Below are 20634 nucleotides of genomic sequence, written 5' to 3'. Positions count from 1 at the left end.
ACAGTGCAGCATTTATATCTCAGGCTCGGAATCTTAAATATGTACAGTCCATAATACTTAAGACAAGACACTGTACTAATGTGTATTACAAAAAAGGACATGTAAAGTTTCATGGCACAATCGCAGTGGTAGAACGTGACAAGGTTTTTTTCTTTAGTATTAACTAAAACCATCAGTTTCTAAAAAGGCGCCACAGTGGAGAGATGTTAACTTCCTCGCCTGGTATACAGGTCATGCGTTCGATCCCGATGCCTGTATAGTTGGAGTCTGCATGTTTTCCCCATGGTTACGTGGATTTTACTCCCGGACCTCCATTTTTTCCCCTCCACATTTTGAAACATGCATCGAGTATTTGGCTGCTATACATTTCCACATAAGCCACTTTGTTGAGCTATCATTTGTATCCAGGTTGCTTCTAAAAAAGAGCTATATAGCTCAGTGGGCCATACCTGGTAAAATAAAAAAAGTGTTTAGTTTATACAACTGGTGTAATAAAAAGCATTAAGTCTGTTCCCGGACCACGCACCTGCCGCATGTGACGTTTCCAGCAGCAGATGTACAGAGTAGCAGGACATCACAGTAACTGCAAATAGTAAAACTCTGCAGGCAAACACACACCAAACGGCAACGTTAATTAGTAGGGCGCACCACACACACGTACTCCATTTTAACGTTTATATGTGTAGTGGGTTAACACGCGCATACAGGGGGGAATGGTAAAGACGCACGAGTTATGGTCAGTGGGGTTACGTGGGGCCTGCCAGGTGTGGCGGCGGGAAACTGTGCAGTAATGACGGGCCAATTAAGCTGGAGAGCGATGTACGGCTGTGATTGGCTGGGGTTGTTGTCAAGGACGAGGTGGCGCCGGAATGTCTGGGAATAGAGGGGGCAAGTAACAGGTGTGGGGGGACGCGGGCGTCGGTGGCACGCGGCCTAATTAACTGGTTGGTAATGAGAACGGGGATATATTCGGGAGACGGGAAGAGCGAGTGGAGTTGTCGCTGGGACTGGAACGAAGCAGGTCGGAGAGACCCGGAGTGAAGACATAGGAGACAGAACAGGCTAGCAGTAGAGCAGAGACAAGCAGAGAGAGACAGAGGGACAGACAGCGGAAGAGAGACAGAGAAACAGCGTGAGACAGAGACAGAGAGGGACAGGATCAGCGGGAGAGAGATACAGCGTGGGACAGAGATAGAGAGACAGCGGGAGTGAGACGGAGATACAGCAGGAGAGACAGCGAGCGACGAAGAGAGCCAGAGACAGCGAGCGACGAAGAGAGACAGGGACGACGCAGAGGGACAGTGAGGGATAGGGGAGGAAGCGGAGTGAGCGAGACGGGCGGAGCGCGTTGAGCGAGCTGTGGCTTAGTGGAATGACGGAGTCACAGACGTAATGTGAAGAGTTGTAATAAAAATGTTGTCGGAGGAAACAAGAAAGTTGTCCGGGTCAAGTCGACCACAACATTTGGTGTCAGACGAGACTATGGAACCATGCCGACATGTCGAAGAAATCGGCTAAGAGAAAGAACGTGCCGACGGACTCGTCCGACGACAGCAACGATGTGGACGCGATTGCCGCGTCAGGGCAAGTAGGTGCCGCTCCCCCGGCAGACGGAACGGGCGTTGCCAACGGTGCCAAGCCAGCCCGCGGCCATTCCCGCGGCGCTGCAGGCGGGGCAGCAGGACGCACATCACGCCGCTGCTTCGCCGCCATCGAGAGAGAGAGCGCCGGAGCTGGAGGAGAGAGGACACCGCCGCTGCTGCGGGTGCCTGGGCGGGAAATTTGCGCGCATCGTGCGCGTGCGGCCGCCATCTTGGTGGCCGGTCGGGACGCAGTTCCTGCCAAAACACCGTTCCCGCCATTTTCAACACACGTGGAGGGAGATCTTCGGCCGTCTTGGTGGCATCCTGTTGCAAGAGGATGCCGTGCTCACCATCCAAGATCCTCCGTTCCTCACAGCCTCTCAGGCGAGTTGTGACACAATGCACCCGGCCCTAAAAACACACCTCACCCATCTTGCGCACGCCAGGTTGTTTTTGCCTGCGTTTTTTGCTCGCTGGGCTGCTGAATGTGGTTTTCTTGCTGTGTGAATGTAGGATGAATGCGATGTCTGTGCTCATGTGTGCAGTTACGGCATCGGGATTATCTTGATGGGGCTGTTAATGATGAATTCGGTTGTGTCCAGTGTCCCAAGGCCCTTTAACATCCTGTGGGTTGCGTGTTAATGATTCGCGATTGTTAGTGTATACTGTATGGAGCTTTGCTCGTGATTGTTCATGTGTGCCTGTCAAACTTTTATCGTGATTGTTGTCAATGTGTGACTGAGAACCTTTAATCGTCATTGTTGTCAAGGTATAGACTGTATGGAGCATTGCTCGAGATGGTTGGCTATATGCGGACTGCACATGCTGCATGTACTGTACTTCGTTTGGCGATTCTTGGGGTTGTGGGTGGTTTGTTTTGCTCTGAAATTTCGAATTCCTGAATCCCATGGTTAATGTTGAAGGGGATTTTGAAATGACAGATTCAGTGTATTACGTACTCAATGTTTGGTTCCTGTCCGTTGTTGCTCGATACATGGGGAGAAAAGGGAGGGTTTTTCATGCGAGGTTGCCCCTTAGGTTCTGTGTGAATCAAGGGTGCGTGGGGCTATAAATTTTCGCCATATTGCGTTGTTCTGTCAACTCGGTTGGTACAGCTGCGTGCTGCAATGCGAGTCTCTGAGATGATGTGTACGGATACGGGATGTGAAGAGTATTGTTGTGACCATTGGGTATTCGGGATCGTCGCAAATTGTGCGTACCTGTTCGACATTGGATCAATTCAGTGGGGGATCCTACTTCAAATTGTATGTGTGATGGTGTTAAATTGCGATTGTGTGGGGGATGACTGCCTTGGGTTTTGGCTCTGCCGTCATTGGTATGCAGCATTTAAATTGCGATGGTGACATGCTGCCAGTGATTTGGAATTGTGGTGCTGGCTGTCGAATATCTTGAGGCGCAGATCCTGACCAGGATGGCCCAGTGAGTGTTGCGTGTCTAACACGAGATTGTGGTTCCGTCATGCTATGGCTGATGGTTTGACCTGACGGCCCGGAGGTTGAGACCCTCCGTGGTGCGTCTGGAGCTGTAGGCTGGAGCTGTAGGCTCGCCCTGGCGGCCCGGAGATCGAGAAACTCCGAGGTGTGTTAAAACAGTGGGCTGGAGATTCGTAGTGTGCGGGTGTAGTTGTCCCATTACGTTGGGACTGTATCCCGCGGTTGTTAGGGTGCACGTTGTAAAGTGAGTGAGCGATGTGTCTTCTCAGCTCGGTTGGGACAGCTGATTGTGGCAACGCGAGTCTTGGAGAGATACTAGTTGAAATTTCCCCCGCTACGGCTGATACGTGCGATGAACTGCGGCGACGCGCAGAGGCGTTGGAGGGTGCAAACTTGGGATATGCATTGTCTGTTGATTCTCAAAGGAGTATACTGCGATGCAAGTGCTGGGAGATTTGCGGGTGCGTGGGGATTGTGGGATTGCCGTTCGAGCATGCGGCCGCCATTTTGTGCGTGCATGAGTATTTGTGAACCATTTCTGGGCATGAGCAGGCCATTTTTGTGTCACGTCGATGTTACATATTTTTTTACAGACAATGTAGATACTGGGGCAACCGTGAAGTGCGACTTCTTTGCCCAGTATAGGGGTCGACCCTGAAATGTGACTTCTCGACCTGGGACGTAGGGAGACGTCCGGAATGTTAAGTGGTGTGTGTAGGTGGGTGTTAAGACTTTCGGTCGTTGCCCTATTGCCACCTGTGGGGTGGAATGGTAGCAGAGCGGTGTGAGACTCTGCCATCTATGGGGTGGTTGTGATTTTGGTTTGATTACCGGTGTTGGTTGTGCATCCAATGCGTTGGAATCTATGTATTTTTGTTTTCTTTCTTCCGCCGGGCGGAATACGATCATCTCCACTTCCCTGGGCCGGGTGGCTGTCATGTCCGACGAGCTGAGGCGTGGGCTTGTGATGCTGTGCCTCAGGAGGTGGTTTCTCTCGTCACAGGATTCCTGCACCTGCCGCCCTTGGAGTCGCTGGTTGTGACCGGATGTGGACTTGAAGGGGGGAGTCACTCCTGCTCATCCTGTTGCCCAACTCCTGGGGAGGGGCCGTGCCCTTTTTGGGCCTTTTTCAAATTCCCCCAGGACCTCCAGGGAGAGCGTGCTCGCCTCCCCTGGGGGCTCGGCCACGCGAACTCGTTGAAGACTGGCCGCTGTCCATGACTTCTCACACCTTGTGATTGCCTACACCGTTGTCAGTCACATTCAGATGTCGGTGCGAGCGTACAAATTAACACGGATGGGCTGTGCTGAGGGATAAGTGGATTAACCAGTTCTTTTGGTGTACATTGTTGCTCACCACTGTTCAGGTGTCGGATTGTTGTTGTAGCCGGGACGGCTAATTCTTTCATCACGGGGAGGGGGGGGTGTGATGTAGTGGATTAACATCCGCATACAGGGGGGATGGGTAAAGACGCACGAGTTATCATCAGTGGGGTTACGTCGGGTCGGCCAGGTGTGGCGGAGGGAAACTGTGCAGTAATGACGAGCCAATTAAGCTGGAGAGCGATGTACGGCTGTGATTGGCTGGGGAAGTTAAGGGCGAGGTGGCGCCGGAATGTCTGGGAATAGAAGAGGCAAGTAACAGGTGTGGGGGGACACGGGACGTCGGTGGCACGCGGCCTAATTAACTGGTTGGTAATGGGAACGGGGATATATTCGGGAGACGGGAAGAGCGAGTGGAGTTGTAGCTGGGACTGGAACGAAGCAGGTCGGGGAGAACCGGAGTGAAGACATAGGAGACAGAACAGGCTAGCAGTAGAGCAGATACAAGCGGAGAGAGGCAGAGACAAGCAGAGAGAGACAGAGGGACAGACAGCGGGAGACAGAGATACAGCGAGTGAGGGAGAGAGATAGAGACAGCGAGCAATGAAGAGAGACAGGGACGGCGAGCAACAAAGAGGGACAGGGACGACGCAGAGGGACAGGGACGACGCAGAGGGACAGTGAGGGATAGGGGAGGAAGTGAAGCGAGCGAGACGGGCGGAGCGCGGCGAGCGAGCTGCGGCTAAGCGGAATGACGGAGTCACAGACGTAATGTGAAGAGTTGTAATAAAAGTGGTGTGGAAGGAAACAAGAAAGTTGTCCGCGTCAAGTCGACCACTACATATGTAAACCAAGTGTGTGAAGTTCTCTTTGGTAAAGTCACGTAAGGTAAAAAATAAATAAAAAACAAAAATCACGACGTTTCGGCCACAACACAAGCGGCCTTCATCAGGTGAAGGGACCAGCCTGTCTCGAAGACAAAGGAATTAGGAATTAGCATAATTCCTTTGTCGAGGCACCTTAATCCCTCTCACACAGCTTAAAGGTCGCAGTCTGAGCTTGGCTCTGTTTCACTCCAGCGCAGTCTTCGAGACAGGCTGGTCCCTTCACCTGATGAAGGCCGTTTGTGTTGTGGCCGAAACGGCGTGATTTGTTGTTTTATTTATTATTTACCTACGTGACTTTACTGAATCGAACCAAAGAGTATTGATCCTTCCAGTCACGAAAGCTTCAAATCTAGAAGAGAAGTGTGTGAAGCTAAAGCAAATGCCTGTGGGATGAAACAAATTGATTGGGTTTTTTTGTTTAATGGTCATGCTGAGATGTGATAAGGTCTGTTAAATTTACATGGGAATTTTCATTTTACTCGTTTGGCACTGATCAAAATGGACACCGAAGTTCCCATAAAAAACCCTGGAACATTTAAAACACATCCACATTCCTGTGTTAGAATTAAGCTCTGGGAAGTCCAAATTTGAGCTCAACAAAATGACATCTTTAAAAGACTTACAGAGTGGCTTTGCATCTACCATGTTCAGACTTATGGCCACTTCAGTAATTTTCTGTACAACACAATCCTAAGTCTTGAGCCAGAAAGATTCATAACACTAAACAAATAAAGCGTTCTTTTTCTCCTGTTTGGTGACAAAGCTACTTAACACAACTCAATAATTTCTTCCTGGCTGCTTATAAACACTTGACACCACATGCAAAACAAAACATTCCAAAGAATTAAATGCTCTAATCCGCAGCAGCCTTAAATGGTTAATTGGCCAGCATATCTGCAATAAAATACCACCTAGTCATGACAAAACTCAAAGTTAGAGTTCACACAAATTACACTTCAGCAAAACGGACGTGGGCTATATTCTGGGATAGGTCAGATTTTCCACTCGGGACGGTAAAAATTTTCCCTGTTGTGGGCCCCCAATGCCACGGCATCGTCACAAGCAAGGAGCCACTGGACATGTAGATTAAGCAGTGGAACGTGGCCAGATTCCAAACCGAAACAGGCACTCGCATTTGCCTAAACTATATCCCTACATTACCCAATTATAATTACTTCAAGGGTTTATGAAGTCACACCCCCAGTTCGGTTACAGGCTCGCACACAAAAAAAGGCAAATTTAGAAGGAACCCAAACAAACACGCACACAGACACTACTCAACAAAAGCAGCATTTTTCAAGGAATACCAAATATGCCCAACATTGTAATGGACACAGATTTGTCTTCTAGTGTGCCAAGATATTCAATGACCCTCATAACAGTTGCTAAAATGTCATATTACGTACTGTGCAGCAATGTACTTGGAATGTGTAGCACTGGCTTCGTTTGTGCATTGGAGCTGTGGAAAGTTAAATCAGTATATGCACAAGGCACTAGGTTTATCCAAATAATCTTAAAATTCCAGCCATACGAGGCTGCACGTGAACAAATTCCTGCGGAGGGAGCTGGGTTGCTCGGTCAATGGCCATGGTCAACAGCGGCGTGGTGTATTCCGCAAATATGCCCGACCTGAGGGCGAGCACAAGCCGGCGTGAGTAGGTTAAACGTTGAGTTTTATAAGGGCACCACGGGGTGACCAGCCCCTCCCCACCCCCCCACCCAGCACCCCCCCACCCTCCCCACCCAGCCCCTCCCCACCCAGCCACTCCCCACCCTCCCCACCCAGCCCCACCCATTTTTGGATGCACGACGGACGGACACAATAATCCTGTGGGCTGGTGTAACCAGGAAGTTCTTACCAGTATAACCTTGCCTCTACCTATGCACTGTAACAAGCTTGGTCGAATATACACCCTCAACAGGAATGTGAATTTTGAAGGGACATTGCAAATGAATGCCCCCATCGTGGGCCTCTCAGACACAAGTCAACAAACCCAAGGATTCCTTTAAAGTATGTTTAAAATAATAGTAATTTCAACTTGTAACGCACACAGCCTTCACACACTCCTGTAGTGAATGACTCAGAGGTGTGAGGAACCAGACAAGCAGGAAGGCAGCCACACAATTTAGCCTAGCGCTAACAATTGCTCAAGCTCTGTGGTCCTCGATATATTAAAGTGTTATCGGCCAAATAATAAGTGTTTACATATGGGAGGTAACTAGAGCACTGGAGAAACCCCACAGGTGCGAGAGGGAAACACTATACCATCCAGATGGAACAAGTGGAGTCCACATTTTTGCTGTCCTGCCTTCTCGTGGAAAGTCAGGGCATCCACAGGGAAAGAAGTTTCACGAACATTTGTGCCATCCACCAAACCTCCTCTTCACAGGTTTGGTGGATACAGTCACCACCTACCCAGCTAGCAATTTACTTTCCTCAACATCTACAAATAGTCAAAGACATTTCACGATAGCTACTTGTACAACGATTAAGAGGCATTAAAAAAGTCCATATATTTATCCAAGGGCATGCTTTCCACACTAGCTCTGTAATGATTTTCCCCCCAAGTTTAAAACAGGTCACCGCGTGTACAATGTACATAATTAAAACTATCCAATAGTTGCAAAGGTAAATACAGCATGAACTTTGTCTCTAACAAGTTCCCTTCTATTATAAATTGTTCTTTTCAGGACTTGGCATTGTGTGGGCGTTTCATGGTGCTGCCTAAAAAGGAAAGCAAATAAATAAGGTCCAAATCAAACTCTTGGTGGAGCTTTGAAATCGCAGTGTCTATTTTTTTAACTTAACAAAAAAAATCACTTAATGTGTTACATCTGGGCTTTAAAGTCTTGCTTCGATTCTTGCCTGTCGACGTGTCAGGAAGTCGAATTTGTGGGTGTGGCGCGATGGAAGAGCGTGGCGAGGGGGGTGATGCGAGGGAGGTGCGTGGTATTTTTTGCAGTGTTAGAAGGGGGAAAACCCGAAGTTCTGCCAAGATGCCTTAGAGAAATAAAAACATACAACCGCTTCGGTCACTTACAAGCAAAAGACATTGAGCCAAGAATAATTTTTAGCTATGAAAACAAGTTATGGGGGTTTTTTTCCTTCTTGTCATTGTTATATGCGCTTAACGACGCTTGAATTTACTGTACAAAAAATGGCCAAGTACCCCTATATTATTCGTCCATTATTTACAATATGTATACAAAAATATAAATTTGATACCGCATCATTCATGGCAATTGCATCCCACAACGCCGTACATTAATTACGTGGGCCAAATCCACATCAGTGAATGTATATTACAAAACTTTGACGCGTTAACGGGCGTGCGCATGAATAGTGCAGATAAAAAAATGAGGCTTTGTTGTACAAACACAGACATCTGGTACTCACACAAATAAAATTATTCCAGTATTGGCCATGGCGTACGACAATCCCAAAATGCCACTGCCCATAATGGCATTACTCAAGTTGAAAATTGACGTTCCATATGATGTCTTGCCTTCATGGACCTAAATGGACAACACAGAATAGAAATGCTGTAACACAGCATACTTTCCACTGGTAGTTATGCATTACATTGCTAATGCAGAGCAACAAGCTTCAACCGTTTAAATAGAAATGCCACGTGCATAGTTCACCATGATGGCAGGCAATAGACAAACATTCATCAATTCAGACAATGTACTCTTTGGTTTTTTTGGTAAAGTCACGTAGAAAGGAAAATAATGGAACGACGTTTCGGCTGCAACACAAGCAGCCGTCATCAGGTGAATGAATTTTATGAAGAGAGAAAATCACACAGAGGGACACCCACATAAAGAGACACACACAGGGAGACACACACACACACAGACATGCCAAGGTATACTGAGAGACACGAGCAGAGAGAGAGACACCTGGAGAGACACAGAGAGAGACAACACACAGAGACAAACAGAGGCAAGCAGACTGTCCGAGACAAAGAGAGAGAGAACGCATACTGAGGCAGGGCATTATATCGGCCATAAAAGTGGGGGGAAGGGCGAGGAAAAAAAGGGGGGTGTCGTAATTGGAGGACAATGTGGACTCGGGAAAAGCCATGCACATACCAATATCCATAGAGAGGGGGGTTGAGCAACAACAACACGACTAAGTACGGGGAGAGAGACAAACCGCAACGAGAGCGACACACGGAACTAGAGACAAAACACACCGAGCGAGACACACGGAAATAGAGATACATACACAGAGGAAGACACACAGGGATATACGAAGGCACAGTCAATGGAAGACGTTTTAGACAGGCTGGAGAGAGAAACAGAAAAGAGATGGGAGAGCGAGCCTAGCAAGCTTAGAAATATAATGCCAACTCTGGGTTGCATCGCATTATATTTCTAAGCTTACAAGGTTCGCTCTCCCATCTCTTTTATATTTCTCTCTCCAGCCTGTCCAAAACGTCTTCCATTGACTCTCTGTGTGTCTTTGTATGTCACTGTCTTCCTCTGTGTATGTATCTCTATTTCCGTGTGTCTCGCTCGGTGTGTTTTGTCTCTAGTTCCGTGTGTCGCTCTCGTTGTGGTTTGTCTCTCTCCGTACTTAGTCGTGTTGTTGTTGCTCAACCGCCCTCTCTATGGATATTGGTATATGCTGTCTTTTCCCGAGTCCATTGTCCTCCAATTACGACACCCCCCTTTATTTCCCCCGCCCTTCCCTTCCCCCCACTTTTATGGCCTATATAATGCCCTGCCTCAGTATCCGTTGTCTCTCTCTCTCGAACAGTTTGCTTGCCTCTGTATGTCTGTGTGTTCTCTCTCTGTATGTGCGTCTCTCCAGGTGTCTCTCTCAGCTCATGTCCCTCTATGTGTACCTTGGTGTGTCTGTGTGCATCTCTCCCTGTTTGTACGTCTCTTTATGTGGGTGTCCCTCTCTGTGCGACTCTCTCTTCATAAAATTCAATCACCTGATGACGGCTGCTTGTGTTGCAGCCGAAACATCGTGTTCTATTATATATTTTCCTTTCTACGGGACTTTACCGAAAAAAAACAGTAATTCCTGCAGTCACGAAAGCTTCAAGCCTAGATCAGACAATGTAACAAAGATTCACGTGGAAATTATTAGCAACACCCCCACTTGACCTAACAAACATTAGCCTTTAAGCAACATGTCACATTCATTGGCAGTGCAAAGAATAGTACACAGTTAATCTACTCGGCTCAACGAGCTATTTTCACTTTATTTTCACAGCCAAAAAATGTGCCACGTGGTAGTGAAAATAATTTACAAAGGGACAGTAACGCTCAGAGTGAAATGTAAATCTTTCAAGAATCACGCAGCGTTGGTAAATCACGCAGTGATATTAATTTTGCAACAGCTACGTGCTCAGCAATGACACGTCTTGAGGAAGCTGTAGAGCAAGCCGGCTTTTTGCCAAATCCGTGCGAGTTTTACCACGTACTCTGGTTCCCTCTCATGTACAGTCTAAAGAAAATATTCCAAGGAGATGGCCAAGCATTCCAAAGCAACACCCTCCTGAAAAACATGTAGACGTACAGAGGATTGTTATGTATGAACACAAACTTTGTTTTTTTTAGACTCGTTCTATGACTTGAAACTCACCTGGCGCTTTGAATGCACCTTTCCATCATGGCGGATGAAATGCTCTAGTTCTTTATCAGCCGGGCTGCAAAAGGCAAATAAAAACGTAATATCACAAAACACAAAGAATGACAGAAGACATGCAGCCACACCTGCAGCTTGTGGGTTCAATTGCCAGGTATACATGTGGACTAACTTATAGCAAACTAGCGGGAAGTACTCGGCGTTGCCCGGGTGAAAAATATATTTCAAAACTTCTCTTAAAGATCTTACATATACATACACAGATACTAAGGTATTGTGAAATCCCGGTGGGCCGTTTGTCCATTTCTCCACCAACAAAATTATAAGACGCTTGCAAAAGTCCAAAAAGTTATAGAAAGTGTGGGGTAAATAGTTGATGTAAAAGGTTTCTGAAAATTGTGGACCCTCCCCCTCAAAAAATATCTTTACCCCGGCGTAGGTATATATATATCTACACACCCTACATACAAAAGAGAAAGTAGTATCTATTGACTCTGTAGTTGTATCTACTGACTGTACAGTAGTATCTACTGAGCCAACAGTAGCTACTGACTGTATAGTAGTATTTAGTGACTGTAGTAACTACTGACTATAGTAGTATTTACTGGGCTTACAGTAGTATCTACCGACTATAATAGTAGTAACGACTAACTGTATAGTAGTATCTGCTGACTCTATATTAGTATCCACTGACTATAGTAGTAACTACTAACTCTATAGCAGTATCTACTCACTCTATAGTAGTATCTATTGACTCTAGTAGCTACTCACCATAGTAGTATGTAATGACTGTATAGTAGTATATACTGACTGTAGCAGTATTGACTGACTGTAGTGGTATATACTGACTGTTTAAGCATCTACTGACTCTATATAGTAGTATCTACCACCTCGATAGCAGTATCTATCACTACAGCACTGCATACTGACTGTGGTGGTACCTGCTATTACAGTAATGCATATTGTGGTGGTACCTGCTATGATTACAAGTGGATACCGACTGTGGTGGTACCTGCTATGATTACAGCAGTGCATACTGACTGTGGTGGTTCCTGCTATGATTACAGCAGTGCATACTGACAGTGGTGGTTCCTGCTATGATTACAGCAGTGCATACTGACTGTGGTGGTTCCTGCTATGATTACAGCAGTGCATACTGACTGTAGTGGTACCTGCTATGATTACAGCAGTGGATGCCGACTGTGGTGGTACCTGCTTATACTGCAGTCGTACATGCTGACTCTATCTTATATATAAAAGGCAAATTTGTGAATGTGTTTTGTTCGAAATATTTAGCATACCGTGATGGCGGGGAGGAGGCCGTGATGGCATGGAGGATGCCGTGATACACTCACTCATCTTACACCGACTCACACATCATACACTCACACAACCACTGACCCATTCACTCATCATACACTCACTCATCATACGCTGAGTCACTCATCATAGGCTGAGTCACTCATCATACGCTGAGTCACTCATCATACGCTGAGTCACTCATCATACGCCGACTCACTCACACATGATACGCTGATTCACTTATCATACGCTCACTCACACAACCAGACTCACTCACACATCATACACTGGGAGTGTCATGCTGCCAGCTATGGCTGCTAGTTTGGTCGTACATGTTATTACATCGCTTATTGTTAAATGAGAATCCCAGTTCCTATGATTACTGTTGTTACATTGTTTTTATAGCTTTATTTTGATTTAGAAAACATATGGTTAATCTATGTTATGGTTGTTATTGTTTGACTTGCATCACACTGGGATTTGAGCACACAGCGTTGTAATAATTTGTTTGTAAGATGTGCTGGTTTATCCAGGATGTTTCTGTTGTGCGTCGTCGCTTCAAGACGATTCTAAATAATCTACAACCTTCGATTCCTTTGCGCGATTTAAAGAATCGATCATGGCATGCTTGGGTTTAATTTTTAATTATTGAGTTTTCTTTTCATTTGTATGTTATGTTTTTAAGTTTTCAGAAGTTTTTAAATCTATTTTTTTGCCCCGGGCAACGCTGGGTATTTAATGCTAGTAGCATTATATATCGACTCTACAGCACAAAGTACTCACCTGACAGAGTACCGTGGCGAGGCCTAGTCCCGTGCAGAGCCTCCGGCCTCACCTAGATTGCCCAAACGGCCGAGGCTGGGCCGCTACCCCCCCCCCCCGCGCTACAATAATGCTGTCTAATCGCTATAATTTTAATATCTACCGACCCTATAATAGTAAGTGCACACATTGGGGTGGGGGGGAGAGAAGAGGACGTGACACTTTGATGAATTTACCTCAGCGTTGCATGTATTTTTTTTGCATTCTGAACGCCAAGGAGAAATCCTCCCCACCCTCCAGCGATGACGCGCTTGGGTTCCTAGGGGCAACCCCGGGCAGCTTAAACGGCGAAAGTAAATAAATAAAGATAAATTGCACAAAAAACGCTATTCGAACTACTTTAAAGTTTAGGGATGGGAAAACGGAATAGCCTATTCCCACCGCGGGGCTTGGGGCATTCCTCCCGGCAGTTTTTTTTCTACGTAAACCCCACCGTCCAAGAGCCAAATCCCTCGCAAACAAGCGTACGCAAACAGACGGACAGAGAGACAAAAAAAAACATTTATAGGTGAGATATATTGCGATGTTACATACCAAATAGGGCAGTTTGCACATTGTGTCAATGCCCAGGCATGCAAGGTGTGTGTTCTTACCTCGCAGTTGCGATGGTTATGTTCTCGGAGTCTGTTATCCGTGGCTCGCCAATCCCATCGCTGCTGTCGCTATCACTGCCATTTGGAATTCTGACGTGGTTCCCAAGTTCCATCTCTCCGGACAGCTACTCCAAAAGTATCTCTTCTTTCAGAATTCCGCCAAAAAACATTCCAAAGTATTTAATAACGTTCACTTCTCCTTTCGGGGATGTCGATTTATTTCAAGAGAATGTTGGCGCTGTTGGAGGTCCAAGAAATTCAACTTTAATGACATTAGCGGCGGGCTACATATAAAGTACCTCTTGTTCATGTACAGTACAACACACGTTCACTTATACGTGACTGTAATAATGGGTTTGGAGAATAAAGTTGTCAGATTTTTAGTCCGTTTTTATATCACCCCAACTCCTACTATCGTGAAAGTTTCCACGAGTGGGAAGGAGGGGGGGGTCTTACATTTGCGGTCATAATGGACTACGAAAATACCAGAGTATTTTAGGCGCTGACAAAATAATTCATGACATTGTGTACCACACAGCAGAAAAAAATATCCAAGTTGTGCCTAACTTGATTAATGTGAACAGCTCATAATCAACAAAAATCACAGGTCAGCGAAAACTGACGCACCCGTAGGTCAAAGTGGCTTGAGTAATGATTATGCATGACGAGTCACAACATAGATTTTGTTTAAAGCTGCGATAAGAGATATCAGTAAATGAGCCATTGTTTCAAATTAATAAATGTGACGTGTGTGCATTACTGTCATTTATTACTTTAAACAGTCTGAAAATAAACCCAAATATAGTTATCCGTGAATATACACAAAGTTGATGCAAAGTTGCCAATGATAGCTGTAAATTACAAATCAAGTACTTGTACTACTCAGAATATTAATTATAAAATAGGTCTGCGTTATCTATAAGGTGAGAAACAAAGTAATTATAAGTAACGCCACAATATTCCTAAACCCATGTTAACTAATAAGACGCCTGGTGAGTAATGAATGAGAAGGGGCCGAGGGAGATTCTCTCGCAACTCGCCTATCGTGTTGGGGCTCTCCTAAAAGGTGTCGTGAACAAGCAATTGCAAAACTGCACCTTTAACATTAACCTCGTTCACATTTTAAAATCGTGGCAATTTATATATTCACAAACAACACTGGGTTGCGTTTGGAATGTAGCAAAAGGACGCCAACACTCCCAATACTACAATATTAAAGTATTATCGCCTGACCGCATTATTACCTCTTCTTCACTTTACAATTACACGCAAAATATAATAATTATATACAGTAGTCGCATTCGCTGGCATTGTAACCACCATCAAGCGGCACACTCCACCCCTTTCCGCTCGTGTGTGAGGCCACATTTAACAAGAGCACTTTAAGGACATAGAATATCCAACGTTTAATTAAAAAAAGACGGCGGCGATGGTTTCTGTTTGTTGACGTTAAATTTTTATTTAAAGCTTTCGTGACTGCAGGGAATTCATATTTTTTGGCTCTTTCGGTAACGTCACCACGTAGAAGGGAAACAACATTATTATTTCATCGTTTCCCTTCTACATGACTTTACCGAAAGAACCAAAGAATATGAATTCCCTGCAGTCAAGAAAGCTTTAAATATAAAATGTGTTGACGTTGTTTCGGTAACGAACGTCAAGGCCGGCTTGGTTACGGCGCCTGTGCGTGCGTGCGGCGAGCCGCGTGTCGCCTGCAACCACGGCTAGGGATTGCATCAGCCACGGCCATGTGGCGGCGGCACCCTCACATTGATTTCCTCATAGAGCGCTGAACATAAAAAAAGACTTTTAAGCCTGAACAGACTTTTGGTGGTGCTGTTAGCGAGCGACGATGAAGGCCGACACGGAACAAGAGTAGGGGGTAGGGGGCAGAACCACGCCCGGCCGCCTTTGTCTCCCCGGTGCCGATGGGCTAGACACGCACCGACCCGTCAACTCATTTGAGGCCGAGTTAACCTCGGGAAGGTTCACGATTTGGTTAATTTAATCGTCGGCGGTGTTGGTGGCCGTGAGGGGGACTCGAGCAGGGTTCCGCTTCGCGCAGTGTCGCGCTAAGCGAAGCGCCACCGCTCTCCGCACCTCTTCCCCCAATATCATAACTTTTCTCACCCAAATAAAAAACAAACACCCCTCGTGTGCGAGTCGTCAAACGATTAATCGTAAACTCTTAAAAACCGCCGCCGTTTTTTTTAAAAGAACAATTTTTCGGGGACTCTCAAAATAAAGGCAAATTAATTACGAATTAAAACTTGCTCAACGCTCTTCAAACTCCTTACTTACCTCAGTGGGGAGGTGGTCGGCAAACTTTACAAACGCAGACGCGGGTTTTTTTTGCCCAGGGTGATGGATATTCGTCCCTACAGTAATAGTACGTATTAGCACACTTTGAGAAGAGAGTGCACCGGAGTTTTGCGTACGACGAGCAGAGACGCTAGAAAGCGGCTTGGTTTGTGCGTGTTGCATACGCTAAATGACACACAGAGAGAGAGAGAAGGTATCGCGTGCGTTGTTAGTGGGTGACACGACCTCAAGTCGAACGCCCTCTGTCGTGACTGGAAGCGCCTTACAGTGGCAAGCGGCGTTCTATAGGGCAGAGCCCACGTGACGTCTCTAAATACACCCCCAAATAGTAACACCCCCCACACACACACACTACTTTTATTATTATACGTTAACTTTCATTAGTAACGACACACAACGAACGATCGCGTTTAGCCGCTTGCTTTTATTTTTTTTTATCTTACAAGGGGAGAACCTCATCGTCGTCATCGCGGTGGTTATGAGATGTTAACTACCTCGCCTGATGTACAGGAGGTCGTGGGTTTGATCCCGATACTGACGATTCCTGCTGTATATTTGGAGTTTGCGTGTCTCTCTCTCATCATCATCATCACGGTGGTTATGAGATGTTAACTACCTCGCGTGATGTACAGGAGGTCGTGGGTTTGATCCCGATACTCACGATTCCTGCTGTATATTTGGAGTTTGCGTGTCTCTCTCATCATCATCGCGGTGGTTATGAGATGTTAACTACCTCGCCGGATATACAGGAGGTCGTGGGTTTGATCTCGATACTGACGATTCGTGCTGTACATTTGGAATTTTCATGTCTCTCTCCCCGTGGTCGGGTGGAATTTCTCTTCGTATTCTCCGGGTTTTCCCCCCCACGTTTAGAATCATGAATTTAGAGTATTTGGCTGCTTAAAAAATAGAAATGTCACGCGATAAGCCACTTCGTTGAGCTATCATTTGTGGCCGGGTCGCTTCTGAAAAAAATAACTATATGGTTCAGTGGGTCTTGCCTGGTAAAATAAATAAGTTTACAGTTTAGTTTGTTCTTGTTTCACAATGTTCGTGTCGTTTCGCTGTTTCCTCAGTTGAAGGAGCACCAGACTACATTTGATTTACCTAAAAGGTTCATATAGTATGGGATGCATGACCACAATTTCTCTACCATTACTTAGATTTACTATCTCTATGGGTGTATATGTAAGGCTGGGTCTATATTAATCTAATGGGTATCTATGTATCTATATAAGTCTTTATGTATCTCTGAGTCTGCGTTTGCTACAATCGCACTACAATACTGTGGATTATCTGAAAATTTGCCATTGATATTTTTTCCTTCCCTTAAAATAATTTCACTTCCCGTAAATGATGAATGGGACACACCCAATATTATCATCCGACAATCTTGGAATTAACTTCTCCATCCGTAATCTGTGTAACTTCTTCCATTGTCATGGTTTTTTGTAATTTTATTTGCAGTAATGTACATATAGTTAGTCAATTGTTGATCTGCTTAAGTGAACAGTAACTCCTCTTATCCGCGATCATGTTGGGTGGGGGGGAGCGAACATTGACCATCCTATCATCCGCTGGGTTATCAATGTATTTACTCCAACTTATCCATGAGGACAACAAAAAACGCGGGGAAACTGCATGTAGATATATACTTAAGTCTGCTTTGAAAACCCATCTCTTGAAAGTGGCCTTCCAATCTAGTTTGGCAGGTTGCCCTGGTTCTGTTTTTGTTTTCCGCTTTCCATGCATTGCACATGGGGATCCTTGGGATGGAACGCTCATTATAAATTTTCATTATTATCATAGAATTGCATTTGCCGTGCAACGCCTCTTATCTGCCGAGAAAATGTTGAATAGGAGAAGCCGTTCTCCCTGTTACCACCTGATAACAGGGAGAATATTAGGGGCTCCTCCTTTTTAAGAGATGGGTAAATGTACCACGAGGTGACTAAGCCCGCCGTTCGGTTTGTACATTCGCATGTGCCAATCAATGCATTGACCACTATCTATTAAGAGTGCAGTAATGTATTGGAACATTGATAACACTTCCGGTGGTTATTGCATCAGCGAGGGGCGTGTGCATCGTGGCTGATGGTGGTGACGGCGGTTTACTGCAGCTTGAATTGCATCGGCACACTTGACATTACTCTACTGGAGTTATGCGTTAATTGGTATTAATTTTCACTGTACTGACGTGCTGTGCACGATAAAAATAGCAATTTGCGTGTATCTTTGTTTTATAACTTTTTATACATTTCAATGGAAAAGCGCATGTCTGTAAAAATGTTTTATATTCATCACCGATGTTGAATGCAATACGTACATTTATTGGAAATTAGCACGTGATAAGCCACTTCGTTAAGCTGTAATTTGTGGCCAGGTCTCTTCTGAAAAAAGAGCTATATAGCTCAGTGAACTTTACCTGGTAAAATAAAGTAAAAATTGTTTAGTTTAGTTCTGGTATAAGAGGGGGAGAGTGAGAATAGAAGTCAGACGTGGTTGTTGTATTGGGTGTTAACAGGCATTGTACAGGGTGGTCCAGATGTTGTGACCCCCCAATTAATTAATACCTAATATGTTTTTCATTCGCACATTCATTTTAAGTAAACCTTATATTTTAAAAATACTAAGTTTTAGAAAATTTTAATGGGGGGGGGGGGGGGTAACAAGACATCTGGACCAGCCTGTAGATTACATTTTGATTGTGAGCACCTTCGAAAACCATATATCCTTAAAGGTAAATGTTAGTTTCGGCAGGCTCTCATCTTGTTGGAAATATATCTTGCATAAGTGACAACAAAACATTAAAGTGAATATTGTAGTGGAGAGAGCGATTCTGCATTGTATGCCAATGCATTTTCTGTCCAGTAGAGAGCAGTGAAGTTGAATAGTCATCGGCTGATGCAATATCCACCGCAAGTGTTATCAATCTTCAAATACTATTCAGAGAACACGTGCACAAATTTGTATTACTATCAAAATAAAGTGTTCTATCAGCACGTTTTCAAATGGAAAATGACGACAATAATTTTACATTTAATTGCATGGCTAATTGTGTTTTAGTTATAACTCATCATTTACTGCATTGTCCTTAGTCAAACTACCGCTTTTCCATGACGTGTATTGAGTGGTCGTGAGCCTGTACTGCACCACGCTGGTCAGTACAGGTCGGTGATGTGGAAGCGCAAAGACCGGTTCAGCAATCGCCTGCCACTGGTGTAAGCCATGACCAGGAATGCAACTCAGCAGGCCGGGGTTTAGTGCAGTACACGAACCACTGTTCCATCCCACAGGGTTGCCACCTTGTCCTGGTTTTCCCAAGATCGTCCTCTTCTTTGGAAGTAGCTGTGCTGGGAAAATCTCTTAAGTCTTCCCAGCGCATTAAAAGTTCTGGGGTTTTTTTCAGTTGGAATAATAATACAGTACACCGCTCAAAATAATGCTGGCGTTTCGTTTTCCATTCTGATACTGTCAAATATATTTATCTTGTTTAAGATATATCCCGGTTATTTGTAGCTCAGATGTGGCAACCTTAGCCATCCCTTCCCCCACATACAATTTAAATAAATAGTAAAGCTTAAAGTAATGGACAAAGAAGCAAATGGGCAAATCAAGTTTTTGTCCAACCATTTCTAAAAGTTTCACACACTTTATTCTTCGACGAGTAGGTCGCGTACGCATTCGTTAAAACAGAACAAAATAATTACTAAACCGTACTGTATAACCCGCGTGTGCTATCTTCATGCTTTTAGAAAATTCACAACGTGTCAGGGTCACCCGTGCCTCCTACATTTATGCCAAAGTCCTCCCACGAACAACTAACGCCAAAGAGACAGTGAGTGTGAATAATTCTGTGCGGCTTGTGTTCTCTGTCATCAGGAGTTAGCAGGGGAAATTAATGGATTAACGCTAGCAGGGGAAGTGAATGGATTTTAACGCTAGCAGGGGAAATTAATGGATTTTAACGCTAGCAGGGCGTGGAGGATTTCGGGCGAGCATGTCCGTTGAGAAAGTTTTTCAGGGGTTCGGCACATATGGTGGGGTTTCAAGCAACATTTGCCGAAAACATGAGTCACGCATTGAATACATTCCATAAAACTCCCACGTAAACCACAAGTTGAAGGCAACTGCATTCTACACCATACAGGAAAATTAAAACTTTGTAATTTGGAGTTTACACCTGTAAAACACAAACGAGGTATTTAGATAAAAACATTTGCGAGTTGTCGCCTAATGGGCACATTTTTCAACAATGTCTTGGCATGGTTAGGTGAAAACAAAGAGGAAGTAAAGTTGTATATGGTTAACAAACACATTCCTCAATAATGTACAGTTTTTTGGAATCGTTCCAACAGACACACAATGACATAAACAATTAAAAGACAAGCATTGAAACTAAAAGACGCACAGTTAAATGTAATTAAATACGCAGACAGACGTCAACATTAAACGATGCATAGACACTGAAATTAAACAAAGTTAAATTAAATAATTAACACATACACAGACACAGAACACATCAACATAAAACAATTGAACGCTTATGCAATGGAATCGAAACAGGGTTTAATGCAACAATTTAACTAATACGCATTAATTAACATAAAACAAGACAGAAACAGACAACGTAATGAACACAGCAGACAAATTCAAATAAACCCATTAAATGAACGAACAGACGGCTAGCTTAACAATGATCAATTACAGTATAACAATGATAAATTACCTGATTACCTTAAA

At 44.8% G+C, this 20634-nt stretch overlaps 1 protein-coding gene across 2 annotated transcripts in view; it reads right to left on the bottom strand.

Annotated features, from left to right (window-relative positions):
- Positions 1–16237, bottom strand: part of LOC142924565 (sodium-coupled neutral amino acid symporter 2-like) — a 30387-nt gene extending 14150 nt beyond the window's left edge. Inside the window, exons 1-5 of one of the 2 annotated variants that reach the window (XM_076067031.1) lie at positions 15871–16237; positions 13570–13807; positions 10850–10913; positions 8645–8763; positions 527–600 (exon numbers count right to left, since the gene is read on the bottom strand). In XM_076067031.1, the coding sequence (XP_075923146.1) occupies positions 527–600; positions 8645–8763; positions 10850–10913; positions 13570–13682 (370 nt within the window). In that variant the 5' untranslated portion in view covers positions 13683–13807; positions 15871–16237. Of the gene's footprint in view, positions 1–526; positions 601–8644; positions 8764–10849; positions 10914–13152; positions 13236–13569; positions 13808–15870 lie in introns of those variants that run through there. The other variant, XM_076067032.1, reaches the window with a different exon arrangement.
- Positions 16238–20634: the final 4397 nt, after the last annotated feature.

This window comes from Petromyzon marinus, chromosome 14 (genome assembly GCF_048934315.1).
Source record: "Petromyzon marinus isolate PM22_M1 ecotype Great Lakes invasive population chromosome 14, UKy_Petmar_22M1.pri1.0, whole genome shotgun sequence".
Lineage (NCBI taxonomy): Eukaryota > Metazoa > Chordata > Hyperoartia > Petromyzontiformes > Petromyzontidae > Petromyzon > Petromyzon marinus.
The sequence above is the reverse complement of the archived record's forward strand: the minus strand, read 5'-3'. Positions and strand labels throughout refer to the sequence as shown.